This window comes from Alligator mississippiensis, chromosome 16 (assembly GCF_030867095.1).
Source record: "Alligator mississippiensis isolate rAllMis1 chromosome 16, rAllMis1, whole genome shotgun sequence".
NCBI classification, from domain to species: Eukaryota; Metazoa; Chordata; order Crocodylia; family Alligatoridae; genus Alligator; species Alligator mississippiensis.
In genome coordinates this window covers 22,009,696-22,036,600 of record NC_081839.1, presented here as the reverse complement: position 1 = coordinate 22,036,600, position 26,905 = coordinate 22,009,696, and the positions used below count along the sequence as shown (strand labels likewise).

General features: G+C 47.3%; 1 protein-coding gene across 1 annotated transcript in view; it reads right to left on the bottom strand.

Moving 5' to 3' along the window:
* The window catches only part of DCPS (decapping enzyme, scavenger), a 76,450-nt gene that overhangs the window by 19,563 nt on the left and 29,982 nt on the right, over window positions 1-26,905 (bottom strand). The window contains exon 3 of the mRNA XM_014600896.3: window positions 2,887-3,032. Coding sequence (XP_014456382.3) covers window positions 2,887-3,032 — 146 coding nt within the window. The remainder of the gene's footprint in view (window positions 1-2,886; window positions 3,033-26,905) is intronic.

Sequence of the window (26,905 nt, the reverse complement as noted above, 5' to 3'; positions counted from 1 at the left end):
GACTTGGACAAGTCATTACAGCAAGCCCAGATTTTCATAATGCAAGCTTTGCAAGGTCACAGTATCTGCTTGCAGGTGCTGCTTATGGTCTCATCTAAAAGATCCTGGCAACAAACTGCAGAGAACTTATCTGTATGGTAGTTCAATCCATTCCAGTCATGGATTAAGACCCCAATCATACTACAAACCATACAGACTTCGAACATGGACTATTCCTACCCCAAAGAGCCTACAAGCTGAGTAGAAGACAAGCAACAGGTAAATACAGACAAATGGGGGTACCAATAAGACAAAACTGATCAGCATGACTAGCAGTGAAGTATTTTTGGGAGGCATCCCAGGAAAGGAAGACTTAACGAGGGACTTGGAAGAGGACAACAAAGTGGCCCTTCATATGTTTCCAAAGAGCCCTTGCCATGTCTGAAGGGCAGCATGGGAGAAGGCATGAAAACCTTGTTTGAAAATTCACTGAACAGGCAATGAAGGCTGGTATTACTGGCAAAGACGTGAGTCTGTCTTGAGTCATAAGAAGTGATAGATGGACGGGGACAGGCTGGGAAAGGGCTTTGGAAGCCAAGGCAAGGTGTTTGCATCTGATATGATGGAGAAAGGGTGTAAACCAGTGGATAAAGGCAAAGGAAGGGATAACAGGGCAAAAGCAATGACTGAAGAAAAATCGATACTGCAGCAGCATTTTGGATGGATATGGACTTGGGCAAGAGACTGGCTTTGTCAGCACCTGAGAGGAGGATGCTCTATAATTGAGATGCAAAAGGAGAAAGTCTCGCCAAGGATTTCTAGCTGTCTGCATGGATGACAAAGGCTATTCCTTCATCTTATGCAGGAAAAATCAGAAATTACACATAACCTGAGGTGAGGTTCTAGATCAGGGCACCATGGCTGGCAGCAGCTACCCCAGAGCCTGGGCCAGCTGCAGCCTCCCCACCCCAGCCCTGGCCCCAGAGGGCACAGTGCCAGCACCTGCTGCCTTCCTGGAGCCCAGGGCCAGGAGACAGCAGCTGTTTGCAGCCTCCAGGCTGCAGCCTGCCCAGGTTCTGGGTAGCTGCTGCCAGCCATGGTGCCCGGGCTGCTTGCAGCCTCCCAGCCACCTGCTAGGAGCAGCCCAGGCTCCTGGCTGGCCGCAGCTGCATAGAGCCCAGGCTGGCAGTGGTGTGCTGAGCAAACTGGCCTTGTGTGCCATGCTCAGCACACATGCCTGGCCCCGGCCCCGGCCCCCAGGGAGGCAGCAGGTGCTGGTGATGCTCCCCATCATGCTGCCCTCCCCGCCACCTCTGCAGAGCAGTGTGCGGAACCCGCTGCAGCAGGGCACAGTGGGGAGGTGTACGAAAGCTGCCTGCCTCTCAGAGCTCCACGCTGCCCTGGCCACACTTCCCTTGCAGGAGGGGGCAGCAGCGAGGGGCACAACCCTGTACTGCTGCCCGCGCTACCCTCGTGCACACAGGGGAGCTGGGTCCCTGGCCCCATAGCCCTGGCACATCATGCACAGACTATCACTAAATTGATGCTTGTGAACAAGGCTGCCCAGGAAGAAGGTACAGAGGAAAAGGAGGAAGGGGCCGAAGAGGGCCTACAGGCTGTGAAAACTATGAGTGATATGGAGAACACAAAAATCAATAAGTGGGAGTGATTAGAGATGCAGGACAAGAACCAGGAAACAACTGAGTCAGAAAGAGTGGGAGGAAGTGCACAGAGGCAGAAAAGTCAGTTTACTGAAGCTGAGAACACTTGGATTTAAAATTTTGATGAAGGCCATTTGATATGAGAGAGCTCCCCTGGAATAATCAGTACAAGGTGAGGAAGATGGCAGAGTGCCAGAGCCCTGCTTCTGTACCTAAAGCTCCTGAAAACCCAGCTTCATATAGATTTCTTGGTCAACAATCTTTTATTTTCTGGTTGGCTGGACAAACATGATGGAACAGCTGTAACAGTAACTTAATTTCAATGCAACTGCAGTTTTAAACAACTCTGCATGATCCTTTCAGCACAGCTAGGAACATGGCAAGAAAGAAGAGAGGTTGTTGGGAGAAGGGTGGGGAGAGAGGGGCTGTGTATATACATAAATTTCATTAGACAGAAGGCAGGGTAGATTTGCGTCTTTTTAGCTGATCTCAAGTGTAACCCCTACCTTGCCATCTGTCTGACTTTAGAATAACAAGGCTATCTACCTCTCTCTTCAAATCAGAGACAACTACCAGAGCAGGAACACCCTACTTATTTTTTTGTTTGGACTGGTAGGATTTTCCAACGTTTGAAGAGCTCATGAGCAGAAAACCTGCACTTCAAACTCTTGTGGGTACCAAATTTCTTCCCCTGTTAAAGCCAGTTGCTCCAAATCTGTTTAAATGCAACAGCCAGTTTCACACAACACAAAGCTTAGGGTGCTAGGCCACTGTCAAAAAAGGCTCTTTTTACCTCTCAGTCCTGATGGAACAGTGAAATGTAGATCAGGGGTGTCAAATTCATTTGGTCCCACACGTGGTATCGGGACTGCAGGGCTCCTCATGGGCCCAGCCAGGACGCACCTCTGGCCACAGGGGGAAACAACAGCTGCATTAACACCCACAGATGCTTGAGAGGCTGTGTTGGCTCAGGGTACCGCAGGCGTTAACATTGCTGATTACCTCACCGCTGATGAAACAAGTCCTCAGTGGGGATCCATACCTGAGATTTTGGTAGCAGGGTGGAACAATGGTGGCATTAACCCAGGCAGTTACCTATGCTGCTGTATTGGCTCAGGGAACAGAAGGAGTTAATACCCAAGCCCTCCAGGAGTTACACAGGCCAGGGTACACTGCTCTACAGGCTGCACGCTTGAAACTCCAGCTCTAGAACAGACTGAGATGTATTAAGGACGAGTAACCATACCTGGATGCTGAAGCTCTGGGACTGGATAAACGGCAGCGTAATGTTCTTGTAATCCTCCCCAGTCTCGCGGATGAGATGCACTTCTTGGCGCAGATATTTCTGAAGGTGTTTCTCTGTGGCAGGGTATATCACTGTGGTTTTTATCTCTGGAAATAAACATGTTTTCTGTGTTATAATCAGAGATTAAATCAAAGTTACCTCCCTCTGTCACTGATAAATTGTTTCTCACTTTTAATCAGCATCATGCTAATAGATTTCAGAAGTTCTCTCTAAAGAAGTAAGTGAATTTGCATAAAAATCAAAGGAAAACTTCATACCCTAGAGCTCATATTGCTTCTTTGCAGCAAGAAAGGCTCATGAAGCTGCAGATGCTAAAGGTAATCAGCTGATAAAACATCGGAAGGAATGATTCCAGTTAAGGGTGGAATGGAACACGCCAGTGAAAGTATTTTTTTCACACTTGCTTTCCAGCAGCTCTGACAGCAGCAGCCTGGTCTGCCTCCAAGGGAAGGGCTCTCAAATGGTCACCAATTAGAAGGATAAATACAAAGGTGCTGAACAAAAAACAGATGTGCCAAAAGGAAAACAAAGCCAAGTCCCAACAGACATGGATACACACCCAGCTGATGGGCTGTACAAGCTCATTTTTCCTTTGAGACAGATTGAGCTTGGGTGTTTCCTGGTAAAAACACACACAGGAAACCCTGGAGGTGAAAAGACCAATTGTGGAGGAGATGGGGTGGAGAGAGGTTACAGTAGCAGAATGTGGTTACAGCAGGGGTGGGCAAAACATGGCTTATGAAGGCATTTTGTCCGGCCTGTGGAGAGTCCCTCGGTCCCACCCAGCCCAGGAGCAAAGGGCAGCCCAGGTCAGGATGCCTGACAGTGCTAGATATGTCTGCCAAGAGGGCGGAGGCAGTTGCTAGCTTTTGAGCTCCAGCACCAAGGTGGCTGCTCCTGCCGGCCTGTCCCAGCACCTGGAGGGAGCATTGGTGTCCGACAGTCTGCAGGGCAGGACCCTGTGTCAGGCACCTCAGGACAGGACCCCAGCAGCAACTGGCTGTATTTGCAGAACTGCTGCTCCCAGTCGCCCAGACTGCACGGAGTCTCCAGCATGGCCCCCATTGTGCAGCTCCCGCCCAGCACTTTCCACCTGATGTGCCCCGTGTAGCCATGCCGGGCCTGCTCTCTCCCTCCCTATGGCCCAGGGCCCCCACTGCTCCCCACCTTGGTGGCTGCTCTGCTGCCTCCCGAGTCCAAACCTGAAGCCAAGCTCCCGTTTCCACTCAGCCCTTTGTTGCCATCCCCAACTCCATCCAGCTGTGCACAGGGCTATTGCATAAGTCTCTCACTCGGCACTGTTCAGACCAGGTTAATGCTCAGCCTAGTCTGGGAGTCGAGGCGTCCACAGAAAGAGCAAAGGTCCTGCTGGGACTGCAGAGCTGGGGGGAGCCCCTGCATTCCACTGGCTTCGGGGGGGCCCTTTCAGCTCCCAACGCTGGTCCCATCAGCCATGAAGCCACCACTTAGGGCTCCTATACACATGCAGGGAGCCTACTCTGAGGCTGGAATGAGGAAATTAACACGCTCCAGACGACTCTCGTGTCCCGTGCATGAGCAGTCCTGCACAGAAAAATGGCAGCGGGGCGCTTTGAACGAAAGCTCGTTGAACGTTGAGTGAGCTTTAGTTCAAAGCACCCTGCTCCCACTTTTTCAGCATGGGGACGCTGGTACACGTGACAACTGGGCTCTTTTAATTAGCATGGCTCACTAATTCTCTACTCAGCACTAGTGAGACCGCAGCTGGAGTAGTGCATCCAGTTCTGGGCACCACGCTTTAACAAGCTTGAGAGAGTCCAAAGAAGACCACTTGTATGATCAGTCTTAAAAGGCAAGCCATACAAAGAAAGGCTGAGGGATCTGGGACTCTTCAGGCTGAAGAAAAGAAGGCTGAGAGGGGACCTGGTAGCAGCTTACCACTACACTAGGGGAGTACATCAAGAGCTCGGTAAGCAACTGTTCACCAGGGCACCTGAAGGGAAAAGCAGGAGTAACGGCCACAAACTCTTGGAAGATTGATTCAGGCTCAACATTGGGAAAAACTTCTTCACAGTCAGGGTGTCCAGACTGTGGAATAAGCTCCCTCCAGAGGTGGTGCAATCACCTACCCTGGAAATCTTCGAGAGGAGACTGGATGGTCACCTTGCTGGGGTCACCTGACCCCCAGTTATCTTTCCTGTTTGGTGCAGGTAACTGGAACCGATGATCTTCCGAGGTCCCTTCTGGCCTTACAATCTATGAATCTATGAGCACAACAGCAGGACAAGTTGATGGTGCATATTCCCCACACATCATTCCCGCCTATTACCCCAGCCTTCCTCCAACAGGGACAAGAGAAAGGTAGCGGCTCAAATGCCAGAAATTCCTGAGTTTTCCAGACTGAAGGGGGAAAGCAGAGACCGCAGGACAAGGTTTACCTCTTATGTTGACCCTCCTAATCTAAGCATAGCCAGGCTACACTCCTGAAGAGAGGGATGTTCTCAACAGTTCTGACATGGGCTGCCATACTGCAGAACCAGCCGATATTTTTGCTAGGTCAGTGGCTCCTAAATAGTCACTTTAAGACTGACTGTACCAGCAGTTCTGCAGGCCCTCTCCTTCGGTTAATAAGTGCCCCTTTGCTCTCTGCTTAGTGTTCAACAGACCTCCCTATGACCCAGCAGTGGAATCTGGATTTCATATTCACCCCAGACATGAGCTTACAACTGGCTTAAAAAAAAAGTAAACCAGAAATCAGTGAACAGACTTTAAATTAGAGAAAGAAAACCTAAGCGGTGGTCCTGGGAGTTGGATGCATTTGTTACTACTTCTGTCATTCTAAAGCAATCTTATATTCACTGAGAAATGCCCCAACCTCCTTCATGAGCTAATCAATAGATGGCTGGGGAAGGTGTGTAGGAAAATTTGAGTGACTTGCAATGGGCTTCTTTCACCTTCAAGTTCAGGAACCATTTAGAAAACTAAGCCAGAATGGGTTTTAGCAGGGCTTAACTTAAACGAGGACCTGGAGTAATGCTCAGGCATTCCTGTGAGAAGATGCAGAATTCAAGATTTCATTTCAAGGGATTATAGAGCTGCTCCTCTGGTACAACTGGGCCCTAATTTGGAACTGTGCACCGATATGTCTGTCCAGTGGTCTCTGCCTCTTCGGTGGATGGTCTCACTGCTGCTCCAAATTCAGGGGTGACCACAACAGTACACTTGGCACCTCCATGGCAGCTTCAGAGAGCCCAAGGCCTCAGTGGGCTAGAGACCTGAATCTAACCTAAACTTCCCTTGCTGCAACTTGAGACCGTTGCTCCTTGTTCTGTCATCTGCCACCACTGAGAACAGTCCAGCTCCATCCTCTTTGCATCCCGCTTCAGGTAGTTGAAGGCTGCTATTAAATACCCTCTCAGTCTCCTCTTTTCTAGACTAAATAAGCCCAGTTCCCTCCAGTCTTTTCTCATAAACTGTGTCCCCTCCACCCTCTCACCATTTTTGTCACCCTTTGCTAGACTCTCTCCAATATGTCCACATTCTTTCTGCAGTGGGGAGCTCAAAACTGAACACAGCACTGCAGATGTGGCCTCACCAGTGCTGAATAGAGGGGAATAATCACTTCCCTTGACCTACTGGCAACACACCTACCAATGCAGCTCAGTATGCCATTAGCCTTCCTGGCAACAAGGGCATGCTGCTGGCTCACATTCAGCTTACTGTCACTGTAACCCCCTTTTCTAAAGAGCTGCTGCCCAGCCAGTCGCCCCCCAGCCTGCACCAGTGCATGGAACTGTTCCACTACAGCCCCCAGCCTGTAGTGGTGCATGACAGGACTTTGAACTTGTCACTGTTGAACCTCATGAGATTCTTTTTGGCCCAATCCTCCAATTTTTTGAGGTCACTCCTGCCACACAGATACAGGCTCAGTCTCTGGACCCACTGATCTAATACCTTACATCAAAAGCGTAAATTGCAACTGAGATGTCAGTGGTTATTCCATCTTACCAAGAAACTGCTCTAAATACACAAGAAGGCAGCAAGAGAACCCAAGAGCACTGCATACGCTTCGCTTGAATGTAGAACAGCTGCTGTTTGGATGAAGATCGACTCTGAACGGATCTGACACCAAAACTGCCTGCATCCCTGGAGTCAAAACATTACTCTGACTTTCCGTAAACATTTTATGTTCCCTGGTGCTTGTGTGGGAGGAGGGGCAAAGGGGGCTGTTCCATTAAACAGACCCATTAATATACCTCTACTTAGAGTCCAGAACTCCCATTTCAATTACTGGTTTCAAAGCCAAAACAACTCTGGAAGTCCAGGAAGTCCTTAACCATTTCTATCCCAATGCCAAATGTATTTATTAAAGCTCCAACCCAGCTAAATCTGTAGGCACATTTACTACTCACTGCCTTCCTGAAGACAGCATCTGGCAAAGAACTACAGACAGCAGAGAGCTCTCCCCTACACCTACCCATCTGAGTTTGAATGTGGGAGAAAAGAGGCAATGTTGCAAGTACGGCACCGATCTACTCTAAGCTGGCCACAGCTCTGCTGCCATCCAGACTCACCTAGGAAGCAAGCAGTAGTAGTTCATTTTTCTGACTTATTTAGTGATTTCCTCCTCCTTCAAATGTCAGAGAAAATGCAAGGATTGGGGGTATGAGGGAGGGTTAGGATTGTGATTAAGAAGAAAACCTCAGGCACTTCCATTTCCTATTGCAGGCAGCACATGCTGACCTTGTGTTGCAGACTCTAATTTGTTTTGGATGCTGCATGTTTATGCTTTGTATAAAAATGGGTTTTCATGGTTCAGCTTCATTCTGAATGGGTTGGCATGGTGAAGTAGTATGGGTGGGAGGAATCCAACCACAGAAGGGTCAGACAGACCATTTATATTCGTTAGACAATTTCTGCATTTGGGCATCAAAACCTCCAACCCTGGCACACTGGCCCAGCACCTTGCAAGGTGGCAACTGAGTAAAAGATTTAAGTCTTGCCTGCCTTCAAGAATCATATGACCAATAAAATAATCACCAAGTTAAAGAGCCATAATGAAATCCCAGAGTATGTTCTGAGGATGGTGAATTTCAGTCTAAGGAGAGGGGGGGAACAACGGGAGGACAGAGCAGGAGCAAAAGACTTTACAGTAAGGCACTAACAGGGCAGGTAAAGTCCAGCAATTTCAGCTTCTCAAATTTCCAGCTGGGAAGAAACATGGAGAATCTGACAAATAAACCAACAAAAAAAGCCCTTACAAAAGATAAGAGATTATAAGGTCTCCCTAAAGGACTTAAGGGGAAAGATGCAGGAAGGCAGGCTTTTAAAAAAATTCCTTCCTGGAAGCAGCATGACCTCTTGATCAGCACGGAGGAGAGGGACAGGGCACACGGATGGTTCTACTTGCTGAATGCCACTGGTTCACTATACAATCTTGGACCATTAACTTGCCTCAGCTGTGCCTCTATCTCCTCTTTAAAATGCTAACAATGCCCAATAGGATGTTTAAATTGTTTTTGAGCGCTCTGAAACTTCAAAAGGTATAAAAACCTTAGAGAAGAGCAAAAGAGTATCAGTCAGGTTGACCAAATACCAATGAGAAGAAAGGTAGCTAGCCATGTTAGTAAGCAGTCAGGGTGAAGGCAAAGCAGGGTGGCACCTTAGAGACTAACTGGTTCAGAGAGGCACAAGCTTTCATAGGCAACAACCTATTTCATCAGGAGGTTTCTCAGTGAGAAGAAAGAGGTTATTATAGCATCTTCCTGATGTGTAAATACACATCAATGGCCAAATTTTTAAAAAAGCCCAGCTCCCACATAAACTCCTGGATTAGGCAGCCAGATCTCCAGAACAGCTGTAGTATCCAGCTATTTCCATGAGTTCCCTCTCTGTTCTTTGTGCTACATGCTTGTCTAACTACAGGTCACTACGTTTAAGCTTTTCCTGTTCAACGATGCAATGTGTTTGTACAACATGTAGTACAAGTGGGGGGGGGGCCACCTTAATGGTTCTGCAAAAATTCCTGGGAGCCCCAATAATTAAGACACCGATTGTTGACAGGTTGCCAAGGTTGCCACAGGTTGCAACAGCAGGTTGCCAAGAAACTGCACCAAAATACTACCCAATACAGGAAGAGCCTGGTACTGGCCACTCCAGGTTGGCAGGTCCTCTTCACACCATGGCTTTACAGAAGCATCCTCCAATTGGCATTATAAAACACAATAAAATGGAGGAAATGAAGATAACTAAAGTGTGGTCAATGGATATCAGACTTCACTTCCTGCCTTCAGCTCACTTTGTGCACATTACTAAAGTGACTCAGGGTGGAGTTGAACAGCTCCTTACGGGGCTGTTAATCATTAGATATTTGGGTGCTACTGTAAGAGCAATGGACCAGCAGCCCATGTATTACACAGTATACATCGGGGCTGTCAAACATATGGCCTGCAGAGACCCATAACCTGGCCCCTGGTACTTCCCCATTGACCCATATCCTGAGCTGGGCTGGCCCTGTGCACAGTGCCTGAGATGTGAGCCACCCATGGCACTTGCTGAGGCTGGTCCCAGACTGTCACCTGCAGCAATCACTAAGATCAGCGTCCTGGACTGGACTGGCCTAGGCAGGGGGCATGTGCGCTGGATCATGCATATGGGTGGGACACGGGGGGGACATGGGCCTGATCCATGCTACTCATCCAGCCCATGGGACCAGATGCATTTGACACTCCTGGTGTACATAATTCATAAATCCCAGAAGCAGATGTTATGCTAACTAACCCAGAATGGGAACTGGTATATTCATCTTGGCGCACAGTTGGAAGGGAGAGTGAAAGAAAAAGAAAGTGCTGCTCATGTCATTTTAGCAGATAGAGTTGAATTTCTTAAGAGGTCTGGAGTACAAACTCGCTGCAATGATCAATTAAGGCATATTCAGAGAGAAATACCCCTATACAGCTGAGACTCAACTGGAGGATACAGGAGACATCGTGCTGCAGGCTTTTAAGTGTGCTAGGGGCTGCCTTTGTTGCCTTGCCAAGAGATAAACAAGCCACAGATTCTCTAAAGCCTCATGCATGCAGGCAGAACAGACTGGAGGTGGAGCTGTCACCAGGTGAGATGCAAGGTTCAGCATGGAAACTGCATCCGAACTCTCCTCCTGCAATTCCTTTGGTTTCCAAACTACCTTAGACCCACAAGAAAAGTGCCCAGGCCCACTGTATTCTAAACAAAGTGCTATGAACCCTGGGCTATCTGCCCAAACAGCAACAGTGTAGCAATAGCCTCAGCAGAATCATGGCATTGAGGCCAGGTAGCTGTTACCAATGTAACCATAACTGGAACACCTGTGATAGCAGTAATAGGTGTTCAACCCCATTCCTGCACATCACCCAATGGAACTTTCCAGTACAGAAAAGTCCACAAGTGTCTAAATGAGAGCTGGCAGACCAGGTTCCTTGGGTGAATTTGATATCTTTTATTAGACCAACCCAAATAGTTGGAGAATGGTTATTAAGCAAGCTTTCGGGTTCAAAAACCCTTCGTCAGGCTAAGGAAGTTTCAGCAGTTGGTGTGTGCTCTTCCTGGATGGAATGAAAAGGGAACTGAGGACTTTTGACAATACAGCCCTTACAAGAAGTTTTTCAGGGTTTGAAAACTACTGGCATCTCTAGGAGCCATACAGGCAACACCTGCTGGAACCGTAGCAGGGAGAAGTATTTTGAACTGCAGTGACACTCATGGAAAGAGAGCAATAGCCATTTTTGATGTAGCATGATGAAGAAGGCAAAAGGGAAAGTGACAACCTTTGGGAACTGGTGCAGTGAAAAAGTCCCCGTACCAGGCCTTGGGGCTGAAAGCCTGGCTTTACTGGTAGATACAGATGGGATCCCCTGACATTGGAGTGACGGGCTGCTGCCTTGACTAGATGCATGCAGGGATGCTCTGCTAGGAGCCTGAAACCCACTGACCCCAACAAGCCTGAGAGTCTGATTTTGCTCTTCTCCATCAGGGAAAGTAAATAACTTCCTTGTTCAGGGCTCCATCTCCCTCCCCTCCCCCTCCGCCTCCAGCCCTTCTCCCTGCATCATATAAGGGAGCCAAAACCTGTAAGTGCAATGCGGGTTTTTATTCTCGAGGTGAAGCACCTTGCAGTTCTCTGTATTGAATGCCATCAGGTTTTCATCCGCCACCTTGCAAGCATATCGAGGTCAGCCTGGATCACCAGCTTATCCTCAAGTGTGGACACTCTTCCCCAAAGTCTGGTGTCATCAGCAAACTTGTTCAGTCCACTTTTGACACCAGTGTCCAGATAGTTTATGAAGACATTAAAGAGTACAGATCTGAGAACGGAGCCTTGGGGGATGCCACTAGTCACCGAGTGCCATGTCAATTCGGTCGCATCAACTACCACGCTCTGGGTCCAACCTCAGAGCTAGTTCCCCAGCCACTGGACTGTGGAGTAGTCAAGACCACGGTTGCCCAATTTTTCTATGAGGACATCATGGGACACCAGGTCAAAGGCTTTTTTAAAGTCCAAATATATGACATCAACCTCTTCTCTTCTGTCCAGGTGATACATCACCTGGTCATAGGAAATGAGATTGGTCAGGCAAGACCTACCTGCAACAAACCCGTGCTGGTTATGCCTCAGAATGCTGCCTTTTTCAGCCTGTCAAGAATAGTTTATTTGATAACGTTTTCCAAAATCTTCCCAGGGATCAAGGTCAAACTGATTGGCCTGTAGTTTCCCAAGTCGTCTTTCCTCCCTATCTTGAAGATAGGCACCACACTGGCCCTCTTCCAATCTTCAGGTATTTAGCCTGAGCACCACAAGTTCTTGAATGTCCTTGCCAATGGCTGCACTATGATGTCTGCCAGTTTCTTTAGCATTCTTGGGTGCAACCTATCTGGACCAGCTGATTTATGGGGATCCGGTCCCTCAAGATGCTCCCTCACAAGATCCATGCCAATGATGGGCATATATTCATCCTCACCCTGGTCATTTCTGCATCACGTTAGGCAGGATGGTCCCTTTGGGCTGGTGAAAAACCAATTCAAAGTAATCATTAAGCAGATTGACATTTTCCTGGCTGTTGGTAGTTAGCTGCCCCAGCTGGTTTAGCAGGGGTCCAATGTTGCCCTTGTTTTTCTTTCAACTCTCCACGTATCTGTCTTTGATTCATGTAGCCAGATGGAGTTCAGTTGCAGCCTTGGCTTTTCTAGTTCACTTCCTGCAGGTGCAGATCAGTGCAGTATATTCCTCCTTAGTTGTGTTTCCTGTCCTCCATCCTTTATACGCCTCTCTTTTTAGATGTAGGAGATCCATGAGTTCCCTGTTGAGCAAAGGGGGTTGTTGAGCCCTTTTACCACCTTTCCTACGGGTTGGGATGGACTCCCCTTGTGCTTCTAGGATCATTTACTTAAGGAGCAACCACTCATCCTGAACTCCCCTCCCTGTGAAATCATGGTCTCCCAGGGCCTCCAGAACAAGCCTCCTGAGCTTATGAAAGTCAGCTTTCCCAAAGTCAAGGATTACTGCATTGCTGGCTGACTTGCCAGCTTTGCAATGGATGGTGAAAGTGATCAACTCGTGGTCACTGTCACCCAGTTTCCCTTCGATTCTTAGGTTGCTGATTAGATCATCGCCTTTGGCCAGTAGCAGGTCCAGCAGCGTGTTGCCTCTTGTTGGTCCATAAACTTCTTGAGACAAGTAGAGCTCATCCCCACATGTAAGGAAGCTTTGTGACTGATCAGATTTGGCCAAGTGCTCATCCCATGAGATGTCCGGGTAGCTGAAGTCTCTCATGATGAACATGCACTGAGAGTGCGTAGCCTGGCCAGTTCCCTGGTGAATTCTTGGTCAAGCACTTGTTCCTGGTTTGGAGGTCTGTAGTAGACTCCTACCATTATATCCCTTTCACTATGTTCCCCTTGTATTCTAACCCAAAGGATCTCCAGTCGTCCTCCTTGGGTGCCAATCTCAGCTTGTAGGGACATGTAGCTCTCCTTCACATAGAGAGCTACACCCCTGCCCCTTTTTTCAGCACAATCTCTCCTGTACAGGGTATAGCCATTTATACCAGTAGTCAATTCACAGGAGTCGTCCCACCAGGTCTCCGTAATCCCTATGAGACGATAGTCATTTTTGTTTAGCAGAAGGACCAGTTCTTCCTGTTTATTCCTCAAACTCCTAGCATTAGTCTACAGGCAGGTAAGCGTGCCATTGGGGGCCCTAGGCTTCCTTGTACTCATGGAGAAGCTCTGTTCCTGGGCTGGGGTAGTAGTGGGTTCCCTTGAGCATCCTAACCTGCTGGTTTGCAGTTGATGCTTGGTGAGCTTGCCCTGGTGGTTGTCTGCCCATCCCCTGGCGAGCTTAATTCAAAGCCCAGTAGAGCAGGTCAGCCATTCTGGCTGAGGAGAGCTTCTTCCCCTGTGGAGTGAGGTGGAGGTCGTCTCTTCCCAACAGACCACTGCCTCTCTCTCCAAAGAGCAGACTGTGGTTGTAGAAGCTGAAGCCTTCATGTTGGCATCAGTGCCACAGTCTTCTGTTTACTACCTCAATTCGTCTCTCTCTCCTCTGTTCGTGACCCGTAACTGGGAGGACTGAGGAAAAACCACCTGCGCCCCCAAGCCCTGCAGCCACTCATGACCAGGCTGGGATTGCTCTGAGCCACATAATTTGTGCCCGCATGGATAAGGAGCATAGGGTAGTGGTTGGAGGGCTGGATAAGTTTTGGGATCCTCTCAGGGCTCCCGGGAGGCAAATTTCCTGGGCTAAGGGGTCAGGGTGACAGATCACTCCCTCTTTCCCTCTCAGGGGGGAGTCTTCCACAACGACCACTTTGCGTTTCATCTTAGGGATGATAGCTGGTCAAGTTTCTTCCTCTTCTTCCCCCTTTCTACTCTTAGGAAAGCCGCAGAGAGCTGCAGATAAACAGCCTTCAGCAGCTTTACCAGTCATCTCCTAGCCAAAACATCTTGGCAAAAGCGAGCAGAGAATACAGGGCTTTCAACAGGGCACTGCCTCCAAATCCTACTGGCGTCCTTCACATGGGAAATATCTGGAGAGGTATTTTCTATCCCTGGAAGTGCCGTTTTAATGCCAGTGGAGCTTTGGAAGGGCTTCTGAAGCCAAGTGGCCCCCCCCCCCCCTGCACTTGATTTGCAAGACAGACATGGTTTTGAATTTCTTTCTGCCTCTGTCTCTCTCCTACTTCTCTGATCTTTTTGTACACAGACTTCTCTCCAGCACTTTCCTCCGTGACCGTTTGCACAGCAGCTTCAGGTCTCATTCTTGACTGAGACCTGGAGCCTTCTCTTGTGGACACTGCTTAAAACTTCAATTCTATTTCCTGCTAAGACTGGAACATCCCCCCAGGCCTGCCTGAGCAAGGTGGCCTCACACACTATCAGATTCCTATCTTGTGACTTCCTGCATCTAGCCCGTCTGCCAGCACCAACCCGTGTTTGACCCTGGCCCCAGTCACCAGTTCCAAATTCTAGCTCCATAAACAAGTGAAAGCGCAATGTGTATGCAAAGATAAGCTCATTATTACCCGAGCACTTGTCCTCAGAGCCCCCATCCTCCCATGTTATATCACTCTCTTGCATCTAACTTAGCCTGCAAAGCCTTTGAGGGAAGCAGCAGGAAGCGTATGTATTGCTTCTACCCATGCATGCCCCACAACAATCATTTCTAGCAGGGAGCAAGGTTATGGAAGGCAGCTCCCTTGCTTGTTCTTCCTGCTGGAAGGATAACTACCAAATCCCTGGGGGAACGAAAGCAAGCTGAGAAGTCTGCAATTCCCTGTGTATGCGCTCCACACCAGAAGTATCCAATCTTGTCTCCTCCCATCACAGAGGGAGAGGCAGCCAGTGTGCTTTTGAAGAGATGACTTGCTATCACAAGGTGTCTCCCAAGCAACTGCAAAAGATGCTGGATACTACTACTACAGCTAGAGAAAAGCCTTAGGGAAAGCAAACTGCAGTGATTCAGTGGCTTGTTCCCCAGAACTGGATGACATAGATGGTGTTTAGAAAGAGAACACAGCTAACAATGGCAAAACAATTTTTGGTTTATCTTATTAAACTCATTGACATGCACTTTCAGTAGTATTAGAAGGGATGGAGCCTTGTAGCTCCAAAGCCTAATAGCTTTAACCTGAGAACCTGACCACAACATTAGAACAAAGAAAAAAAATTTCTTTTAAGCTGTTTAGCTGTGGATTTGGCATATAGCACAGACCCTAGCGAAACTCTGAGCATGTGATCAACATGCCTGCTAAGAAAACTGAAGTATTGCCCTATGGAGAGTACCTATGAAGCTGAATACAGAAGACAGGAGAAAAGGGGTACAAAACTATGGATGGTCAGCTGATTCAATTTAAAATAAAGAAAAGGAGCTGTTTTGTTTCAGGCCACTGAACAATTGGAATTCTTCAAATGAAACCTGTGATGCACTGTTGTTTCTTAGACTCAAAATACAGTTTATTGTCTTCTATGTTTGCTCTTCCATCATGGATCACCTCTGTAAACACTGCACATGGTTATCCCACTCAGATTTATGCATCAAGACTTGTCAATGCTGTGTATTCTATAAATAAGAGACAATGTAGTGGCTAGGGTACAGGACTGAAAGTCAGGAAACCAAACTTCTGATTATGTCTGCAACAATCTTGCAGACCACTGGCTGCAAAACTTTGGGGAATCATTCTTCAGCGTACAGAATGGTTACACTACCTCCATATACAAAAGTCAGGTTTATACCACAATGACCAAGAAACTGAGGCTATTGGTCGTTATGAGGCGTTAGGAGATCCTCAGTCAGAAGGTCCCACGTATACATGGTAACTGAATTTGCTTATCGTATAATGTCTGGGTAAGATAAATGTCTATTTGTTCTTTAAGCCAGGATTTAACTTTTTTCAGGCCAGGACTGCATAAGTTGGGAGACTGTCTCTTTTCATTTCATGCCAAACCAGCTTAATGAAATCCACAGGAAAATGCTGGTAACATGAAATAGGAAAATGCAAACCACAAGGGCAGTCTGGTCCGGTTCCCACCATACACATGTTCAAACAAGACAGCCTTCCAACAGTTGGTTTGCGCTGTTGCTGGATGAGGTAATAGTGAAAGACAAGGCCATGGCTTTGCTTACGCCCCTTGGCTAAAAAAGTATACACAAAGCACACACCAAACAGCAATAAGAGAAACAGGAACAGCAGCAGGGAAGAACATTCAGTCACTAGGAGAAACTTCTGCAACTCGGTTTCTTAACGCAGGATGAGGGAAGGAACATGGATGTCAAAATCACGTCAGACTTGATTACTGGAGACTGACACTTCTCATGCTGTTCAGAAGACAAATTACTCAAGCCCATTTATTTCTGTTTATCTGTTTTGGAAAGATCTGCCTTCATCCTGTACTTCCTAGTGTTAAAGACTGCATAACATCCTTTGTGGTTCATTCCTCAACACTGAATCATTCCCATGCCAACAGGAAATAGGCACCAGTTAGATCTACAATTTCTGGTTCATTGTGCTCAGTGGAAACTGCAGCTTAACATACTTTATACATTGCTAGAACATTTCAGTGGAGGCAGAGGTCTGGCTCATAATTAATAATATTCATTAAGTAAATAATTTAAGCTGTTCCCAGAGAATGCCCTATGGAGCTGAGATAGTACAGAAATAATACTAGAAAGTTTGAGAGAGCAGCCTGCAAGGAAAAAAAGCCAAACATCTTCCTCCAAACCACTTTCTCTCTCCTCTTTCTGTACCCTCTCCCTCCCTTTCTAGTAGTTCCAAATAGTTATGATCAAATAGTTATGACCACTATGCAGGGGAAAGGGAAAAAAAGTAATCCTTAATGCAAGGCTGTGGTTCAGTATCAAACATTTTGAAAGAGAGGCAGACTGTGGTTTACTAATGATTATTTCCTTTATAAAAGTCTCATCTACTCCAGAACGTTTTGAGACCGCTAGCAAATGTACAAGACTAAGGCTAGAGTAGCTTTTTTTTAACACTCACCAAGGACAGACCCTGATTTCAATTAGATGTCTGGCACTCCAGATCCAGTAAGCAAAGGCTAAGTTTGATTCACACTGAATTGCCTCGTTTAGCCACAGACACATCAATAAGGCAATGCTAACCACTAAACTGCTAAGTTTTTCCATTTACTGGTGACCAACTGCACTGATTCTTAATTTAATTCCAAAAGCTGCATATTTCTTAAGAAAGCTAAATATATATTTAAAATACTATGAATGGTGTGGCTGAAACCTCCTAAAGCTGGGAAATGATGAGCTAAGTGAATCACTCTCCTTTCCACTCACCCTGTGGCTTTGAGCTTTTTTTCTGAGCTCTCTCAAAGGGACTGTCTGCACTCAAACTGAAGTTGGGTTAGCCAACACGTTTATCTGTACAGATCTACAGGCTTCACAGAATGCTTGTGGTGTATCCTGGAACAATTAACTGGAGTTAAAAATGTAGTGGAGATAATCCAAGAACAGCAAACAGATGAAGTGAGGCAGCGACTGCGTGCACTCCCACTGCAAAGTGGCTGCTTGGGCATCTCATTCTGGAAACAGGCTAGTACGAGGTCTTGGCCAATCACTTTTTGTTTGTTTGAATTGGGCAGTGAACCAAAAATGAAAGACTAGTTCCAACTGATTAGAAGTGAAAACATCTTTGGCTCTCTCACCAATATGAAAAACATCCCCAATTTCTTTTCACAGAAATTAAAAGCTTTATATATATCTTGGGCATTTTCAGCAATGGAAACTGAGGGCTACATCTACACCATTAGCAAAATGGACATGGGAAGGAGAAGGTGCCCCCCACTCCCTTTGCTCACCTCCCTCCCCGCAGCCCCAAAACCCAGAGGTTAAGGGGCTCACCCAAGCTGTAGACCTGGTTTCAATCCTGTGTTTAACTGAGAGGACAGGAGTCTTTATTTCCCAGCTGAGTGCTCCAACTGCTAACCTAGTTACTTGCTCACCTTCCTTCTGGTCCAATCAATATCTAAGTTTTCACTTTTGTATAAAATATTTATAAATAGATGAGAGTGTTCCACTTCAGAAAGGCCTATAAGCTAAATACTAAGGACACTCTTTTGTAAGATGGGATAGAAGGGTTCCAGCCGCAGCAACAGGCAAGGATGGTGAGTGTTAAATCCCAGTCTCCCACAGGCTGGATGACACTACTTTAGTTTCTGTGAATCTAGCTAAGAGATTCAGTTAAATATCTCAGCAAATTCAACTGAAAAGGCTGAGTCAGCCAAAACTGCATTTTTCAAAAAGCATGCTGCTTACCGCCCAGCATTGCTCAGCAGGTCCCAAGGAGGCTTGTTCTAACAGAATAACTTTGGCACACAAAGCACTCGTGCATACTGGGACTCCAGAAGTCCCTACGTCTTCAGTGGCTAGTTGAACTACTGCAGCTGCTGTGGTTGAGCGGCCTGCTTATAAATAGGTAAGTCCAGTATAGCACACACTAATTCTACTAGGCCAGAGCTAGAAAAAGATCATCACAGCAAGCAATGCAATACAATACAATGACATCCACCAATTGATGGCTAACTTCTGGAACAGCTGTTGTGTTTAGAGGTGAGAGTTTGCAAACTGCAAGCTTCCAGCTGTTTGCTGCAATAAAGTAAGATATGCTGAAACCATACGCCCCAATACAGAAACAAGGACAGCTAACTTGTACTTGGATGAAATTCCAGTTTGCCTGGATTTTGCTCATACCCAGAATGTTATTTTAGGATAGTCTTTAGTGGAGGTTTTTACCCTGTTTTAAGTAAAGCTGCATGCAAACTTTATCAGGTCAGCAGCTTTTTTGTTCAGTTTTTCAGAAGAATGATCCAATGTGACAGAAAAAGGGCTAATGATATTGCAGCATCCCAGCCTCTGATGCTTGTAGCACTCTCTCTCGTTAGCTGTGTCCCCCTCCCATCCTTCACTCTCTGCAAGACATTATAGAAATTCATATCCAGCTGTGTGTGTCAAATTTCAATCCAATGCAAATTAGGAGGAGAGCATGATGGGGAATCCCACTGAGCCAACTGGAGCAAAGAGGCCTTGTATTCTCTTTCCTCATCCCAACCAAGCATACAGACAGCAACATTAATGGGGCAAGCTTTAAAAACATATTCAAATGTATTCGGGGTTTGAGTTATGGCAAGAAACCTGCAGGAAAGGAACAGCTTGACTCGTTGCTTTTGGACAGGGGTCAAGTAACACCACACATTTTTCCCTAGCAAACAGAAAGTGGAGTAGAGGTCTGACTCATAATTAATAATATTCGTTAAGTAAATAATTTTTACCAGAGAGTGCCCTATGGAGCTGAGATAGTACAGAAATAATACTAGAAAGTTTAAGAGAGAAGTCTGGAAGGAAAAAAGCTGAACAGATTCCTCCAAACCACTTTCTCTCTACTCTTCCTGTACCCTCTCCCTCACTTTCTAGTAGTCCCTTAAGATCCCCAAATAGTTATGACCACAATCAATGGCAGACCAGTCCCACCAGCTACTGTTAGTCATTTATTTACTTTTACTTATAAACATTTTTGTATAGTTCTCCGAGCTAAGCATCTAGCTTTGACTTCTGTCACTCGTGCTTTTATAACACCCAGGACTGAGCAGAAATTAAAACCTTGCCCATATTATCCACCCACCCAACAGGAAAAGGAAACCAGTTAATTAATTTGTGCCCTATTTAGGCAAAAGTCCAATTGCAAGAGGAGCCTTAAAGATGAACAGATGTTAACAGCCAGAGAGAGCAAGTGGGGGAACAAGCTGGGGAGCCTCCACCAGGATTATTTGGCCTCTACTGTGGTTCATTTCTAAGGACCCACCATGCCTTGGCCAACTGCAGCATGTGCTTAGGGAGATGTGGAAAAGCTCAGAGACAACCCATTCCCAAAGCACAGAGAGCTTGAGAAGTCATTGCCAGTACCCACAGGCATCCCAAAGGAGGAGCACAGGTTTACATGAAAGATCTCCTACAAGCCTGGCCTCTTATTTCTGTGGTCTCTTTAGCTGTTCTCTGCCTATTTTTCCATCAGTTCCAGGCTGTATCCTCCCAGCCCACGTTGCTTCTGAAATCTTTCCCTGCTGTTTCAACATGAAGTGTGGTGAAGACTGAAAAATAAAAATGGATGTAGGAGGCGATTGGGGGAAGAGACCTGTAAGTACTGAAGGAAGGTAGCTTCATGGTGAAGCTCATTTGAAAGCATCTTTTGCTCCTACAGCGTGAAGTGGGATATTTTCTGGGCTTGGGAATACAGGAAGAAACATTAATTCCTGTATGACAGAATAATTTCCTTACTCACTCCTAGACTCTATGTTCCCTCCTCACCACCATCTTACTCTTCATACCAAGCAGCAGAATGACTACGTAGAATCCAGGTCACTGATGCATCAGCATTACACAGTCAAACTGATCAGACTCCTGAACTCACCATGTCTGGTAGGTACAATCTACTTTCGTACACATGAGATGAAATGTACACTCCCTACCCCTGCAAGTCATTATTATCCACAGCTTTGCATTGCTAGCTACAATGCCTTCAAAGATAGGGTTTATAAAAAGAGATCTTAGACTGCAATAGTGCTTCCAGGTGCCATTTTAGTGGGCAGCATAATTCTTTTTCCATGAAATACAGCATCTTTCTATAGTAAAACCAGATGAGGTTGCCTCTTATTGGAGCCTGGAAACACTGCTCACTCTACACAACTGGAATACATGTGCTGTCCCATGGCATGTGAATGACAGGCTCTGAAGAATGGCCTAAAAGAATCCAGATGTCAGCTGAACAAATGGATCAGCACAAGTTAAACATTACTGAGAAATATGTAGCTAAATTCATCTGGCTTTTGCTATACATTCTTTGTCATCAGAAATGTCTTTCTACTGCTGTGGAAGCAAACTTTGCACTCATATGCAGCAAAGTGAGTTGAGGAATGAGGACATATTTGTTGTCAGCATTTCAAAACTTTCCAACTTGCTGCAAGTTTCCCACTGAATGAGAAAGAAAAAATTGCTGGACAATATTAACGTGTGCCAAGAAACCGTTATACCAACAATGCACATGCTGAGCTAGCTTAAGGGAAATCAAATCAACCCAGGTTTGTTTCCAAACCTACATCTGGGTCACAATGGTTGTGACCCAAACCAAATTACCTCTCTCAAAAACCAATGACTGATTTAAGACAAATCATGAACACTTCAGTACTCCAAAAATTAAACACACTTTCATCTGATTATTTAGACAGTTTTAAATGGAGGTAACTGATCTTCATTCTCAAACAGGGAATCACAAATGTTTACCGAGGGACAAATCAGTAGAACTGACCCAAACTGAGGTTTCAATAGATGAGGTCAGAGAAGAAATTGATAAACTAAACAGTGGGAAATCACCAGGACCTGATGACATTCACCCTACGGTTCTGAAGGAGCTCAGAGCACAAATTACCGAGCTCAATGGCAGTATGCAATCTATCACTAAAAACAGCCTCAGTACCAAAGGGCTGGAGGGTTGCCAATGTGACTCCAATATTTTAAAAAGCCTCTACAGGGGATGCAGGGAACTACAGGCCAGCGAACCTAAATTCTGTTTCTGGAAATCTGGTAGAAACAATAATAGCAAAAAAGAATTGTTCAACACATGGATGAACATGACTTGCTGGGGAGGCATCAACACAGCTTTGTCAAAGGGAAATCATGCCTCAACAACTTACTGGAGTTCTTTGAGGGTGTCAGTAAGCAGGTGAATCGGGGTAATCCAGTTGACATAATATATTTGGACTTCTGAAAAGCCTTTGGCAAGTTCCCATATCAGAGGCTCTTAACAAAGTTAGGTAGTCACAGGATTACAGGGGATGTCCACTTGCAGATTAGAAATTGGCTTATAGAAAGCAAAGAGCGAGTATAAACGGTCAGTTTTCAGGATGGAAAGAAGTAAACAGCAGGGCTCCCAAGGATCTGTATTGGGCTGTTTAATATATTCATAAATGATCTGGAAAAGGGCGTGAGTAGTGATATGGCCAAACTTTTGGATGACACAAAATTATACGAAGTGGTAAAGACCAACGTGGACTGTAAGGAACCTTAGAAGGATCTGGCATGACTGACCAATGGGCAACTAAATGGCAGATGAAATTCACTGCACAATAAGTGTAAAGTGATGCAGCTGAGCAAAAATAACCCAAACAATACCTGCAGTATGATGGGCTCTACATTAGCTGTTATCACACAGGGAAGAGAACTGGGAGCACCCTGGAACTGTGTACATCTAGTCAGGGTAAATCGCATCCGCCTGCAGAGACCTCAGGCACAATGAGATGGCTCTCACTATGACGTTGTAGTCCATAGAGAGGAGCAAGACTGGGCACCAATTCCTCAGGTTGTGGGGGTCCCCCTTTTTGGGCAGCAAGGTTAGGGCAGCCCTCCTGCATGACAGGGAGACTCAGCCTAGACCCCAGCGAGATCCAGGCCAAGGACATCCCAGAAGGCGCAGAACTCCACGGTCAGCCCGTCGATGTCTGATGTTTTGTTAAGTGGGCATCAGATGGAGGGCATCCAAGAGCTTGGTCAGGGTGAGAGGTCCCAGTCGCCCATGCTGACCTGTGGCTGTCTCTCTCACAGAACCTGGCAGGCGTCGGTGTCGGTCGGATACGACAAGAGCAGCTCTGTGTAGACAGTTCTTGCCCTTTCTCGCAGCTCGCTGAGATCCGCGAGGGGGGGATGACATCCTCTCCTAGGAGACAAGCGATGTACTTCTTGGCACCCCTCCTCTTCTCCAGGGTGTAGAAGCGGTTGCTACAGTTTATCTCCTGATGGAGCTGGACATGCAAGCAGATGGGCATGCCACAGACGCATCGGTCATCCAGAGCTCTGAACTCTTCACACCACTCCCAACAGTCTCAACAGAGGGATGGGTTGTCTGGGTCTGTGACCAGGTGCCTCTCCAGCTCCAGCACTTCCTTCTCAAGCTGCTCTCTAGCCACCTCCTGTTTTCAGGTGTGCCCCACAGTGTAGCGGTAACAGTACTGCCCGACATACCTTCCCCATGCCCCACTATGTCTGGGCTGAGGAAAAGACTGGCGGCTGCCCATGCCAGGCAGGCCAGAACTCCCGGAAGGTGGGAACTCCCACAAAGCCCACGTCTTCCAGCAGGCTGTTGCTGAAGTGCCAGTAGGCGAGCCCCAGATGCTTGGGCTGCAGAGTGATCTGAACATACACTAGGTGGTGGTCGCTAAAGGGGGCTCACCTAGTGCTGGAAGCATAGACTTGAGTGCTGTTAAGCATGGACATACCCCCTAGAGTACGACCCAGTAAATGGCAATTCTTATGTTCTCAGTACTACAGCCCATGTGTAGCAGGGACCTGGCTTAGCCCCACACTCATTGGGGCAATGATCACCAAGGTAATGATTGCTGAGGCACCCCATGGTCCATGGGATCCTGAGTAAACTGGTGGGAGGCAATGGGCCCACAGACAGGCTGCACGCCACGCTCCCAGGCAGGGCGGGGAAGTGGCACTAGATGCACTCCCCATGCACCCATCCCCCAGGCAGGGCTTAAAGAAGGAAACTGGGCTCCACCTGGAGCCAGAGCCTAGATGGGACCAAGAGTAAGAAGCTTGCATACTTGGTGTTGCCTAGAGCTTGGAGGCCACAGCTGCAGCCAATAATGAGCCCCTCAGGGACTTTCAACACAGGGCAACAGCCACAAGGCACATGGTGGCACACAAGGGTCCAGGTTGGCCCCCTGTCCTCGTGTCCCGGTGGGTTTTTGAAATGTGAGCAAATATCCAGGTTTTTGCTCTGCCTCTGCTTTTCCAGGCTGGCTGCTTGGGGACAGGAGCAGCAGGCAAGGTGATTGGCTGTTGGGGGTCATGTGCTCCACACCCGGGCCCCAGCAAACTGCTGCCAGGTAGAGAGAGAGGAAGTGTGTGCACAAGCATGCAGGTGAGAGCTACTTGGGCAGCAGGGCTTGGGAGGGGGCAGGATGCTGTGGGTCAGGAGTGAGGGGCACCAGCAGGGCTGGGGGGGGGGGGGAGCGGCTTAGAAATGAGGGGCAAAGGCAGGGCATGGGCATATCACTGCCTCCCCTCCCCCTGCAATCATATGCCCTTCTCTCCTCTTGTCCCCCTTGTGGCAGAAATGCCACCGTTGGTGCCCCTCTCCAGAGACCTGTCTCAGCCAGCCTGGGAGGCTGGTGTTTCATTCCTCAGGGTGGGGATCTCCCACCTGGTCTGCATGACAAAAGCCTGGCGCCTGGGAGGCGGATGCTCTAGTCACCTGGGCAGGGGGGAAAGACCCGGCCCTGCGCGGGCCCAGGTAGCCAGGGATGTTTTGGGAGATTGGTCGGTTTGTGGCCAGTATTGGCAGCTTCGACTGGACCGGGCTGCTGAGGTCAGAGAGGTTATTTAAGGGCTCGGTCCAAGAAGAAGGGGAGGCAGCCATTAGCCATGCGGTCATCCAGGTGAATCTGAGCCTGGCTCTCTCCTCATCACCGCATGCTCCAAGAGTGCCCTGCCTCCAGAGGAAACAACAACCACCTCTGGACGATGAGAGTGAGTAAGCTACTAAAGATCCGATTAGATATTTAGTTTCAGTAACTCAGATGCGTTTAAACGGCTACCTCAGCCACCCTGGTTTGCTCAATGGGATTCCTTTGATATTCCTGTAAGATTTCTATGATACTGCTCTACCTTTTACCCTGTTTTCACCCTACCCCCTGTAATCAATAAAGTTCTCCTTGTGACCGGTGTGGGAGACTTATTGAGGGGTGGGTCTAAATTATGCCAAGGAGGCCCCTTAGGTCTGTGGACTAAGGGAGACTTTCCTAATAAGCCCCTGACTTGGGGAAGTGCCCCAAGTGCTTGTATTGGATCTAGTACCCATTGGACGATCAGGCCTGCGTTCTCCAAGGCGCGCAGAGCCAGAAGTGAGTCCAGAGCCTTGGATGGTGGCAGCGGGACCCCAGGCTAGCGGGTGTGCTCCAGGGAAGGGGTCGGCCGGACGGGAGGCACCCTAAAGGAGGCACTCGGAGCCTGGAAGGTGGTCGGGCGCAGGGAGGTGGGCGGCTCAACGCAGGAGCGCCCCCTACTGGCCCACCACACCCCTCACCCCCCATAGGCGTCCTTTTTTTTTTTATACTGGAAATATGGTAACCCTCGCTTATAATCATCCCTTTCCCCCAGTAACCCACATTCTTGAAGGCAGATTATGTCTGCCCTTGCTTGTTTTAACATTGGTTCACCCACCATTTCTACTTCACTTTCTGCCTCCTTTTCTCTTTCTGTCCCTTTCTGATTCATGCTATTCCTAAGGGGGTTTGACCTTGCTTGTATAGATTTTGGGACACTTGCAGAATAGGTGCCCCCTCCCCCAGTGTATTTTAGGCAGGCGGCAGCTCTACATCCCCTCCCATCACATCTGTAACGCACCATGAGGGGACTGTGCAGACAGGTTCCCCTTTTTGCTGCATTGCTTTGGTTGCCCATGGTAGATTATAAAACCCAGCAGGGCCCCAGCTGGGTCAGAGACAGGTGCTGCACGCATCCTGGGCTTCATTCATTTGCTCTCAACACAACTCATGCCCTTCATGACCCCATCTAAATACCATCATTTGTCCCGCACCTTGTCTACACGCATTACTCTTGGCACATGCAACTCCACCCACCTTTCTGTCTTTTGCCTTCAATAAACCCATATACATTCTTGCTATAAACACTCATTCCCTTGGCTTTTTCCCTGCTATAAATTTTATCCCTCTTAATTCCTCCCTCCCACATTCCTCTGCATGTTTCTTCCAAAATTTGTCATGCCCTTCACTGTTCCAGTAAGTAAACTCCCTAGTCCTTCTGTTTAGAAAGCAATCAGGCTGGTGAGATGTTTCACCTGCACCTCCAATATCTCAAACAGTACCTTTTCTATGAACTCATATCTGTTCATTGTCAATCCCACCTGCATCCCATTAGCAACTGATGTTGCTTTTATCCACACATCCTCCCTGACACCTCTTGGTGCATCTTCCATGTCTTCCCGCCGTGCCAATCCTGGTGGACTAACATTTGGCTGTGCTCCTGCTGCTTTCTGCCTCTTGTCCAACATACCTTCTCTCTTGCTGTTCCTGCTTTATCTGCCATTCTCCTCTGCTCCCATCTTCCCTCTGGCCTTGTTCCTCTCCCTGCCACCTTTTTTGCAGCTACCTTTGTTGTCCTTGCTATTTCTGCTGTTGCTCCCATCTTCTTCATTGTCTTTCTTCTCCACCTTTGTCCATTCTCCATCTGTCTCTAGACTTTTTTTTTTTCCTGCTCTTCATTTCACTTTCCACCTCCTGGCTACTTGCCACCACTGCCATTGTGTTGAGGTTTGGGTTTTCCCCCTCCACTCCTTACACCCCAATGCTCTGTTGATCCCTATCAACAGCTCTGTTGTCTGCTCTGAAGGCACTGATCAGGCTTTCAGCTGATCACTTGATCTTAGCTGAAACAGTGTTGTTGGGAACCTTTTTTCTTTTCTTTTTTATTTCATTAAAAACACACTTATCACCCTATACTTACAAAGCTATCGAGCAGTCTTGTTTTACCAAGACCTCATAACACAGAAACAACTACATTATCAAAAACACACAGCTAGATTTTAAACCCTTAAACATACATCAACGTCCCACAAAAACAAACACTTACAGAACTCTTTCTTCATAGAGAATCCAATGAAAAAAACTGTTATCTCAGTAACCACCTGAAACTCTCTGCCCCTCCCCATCAGTCTTCTCTTCTGGTTTACTGAAACGTGCATCCAGTCCTTTTTCCTTCACTTCTCCTCAGCCTCTTCCTCTCTGATCTCTTCCTTGTCCCAATCTATGTAGTATTTCAATTCATGAAGCCCCAGCTTCAGGCACTCTCAGTGCTAAGTCCTTTACCACCCAGAGGTTCCTTACTTGCCATAAATTAGTTTTAACACGT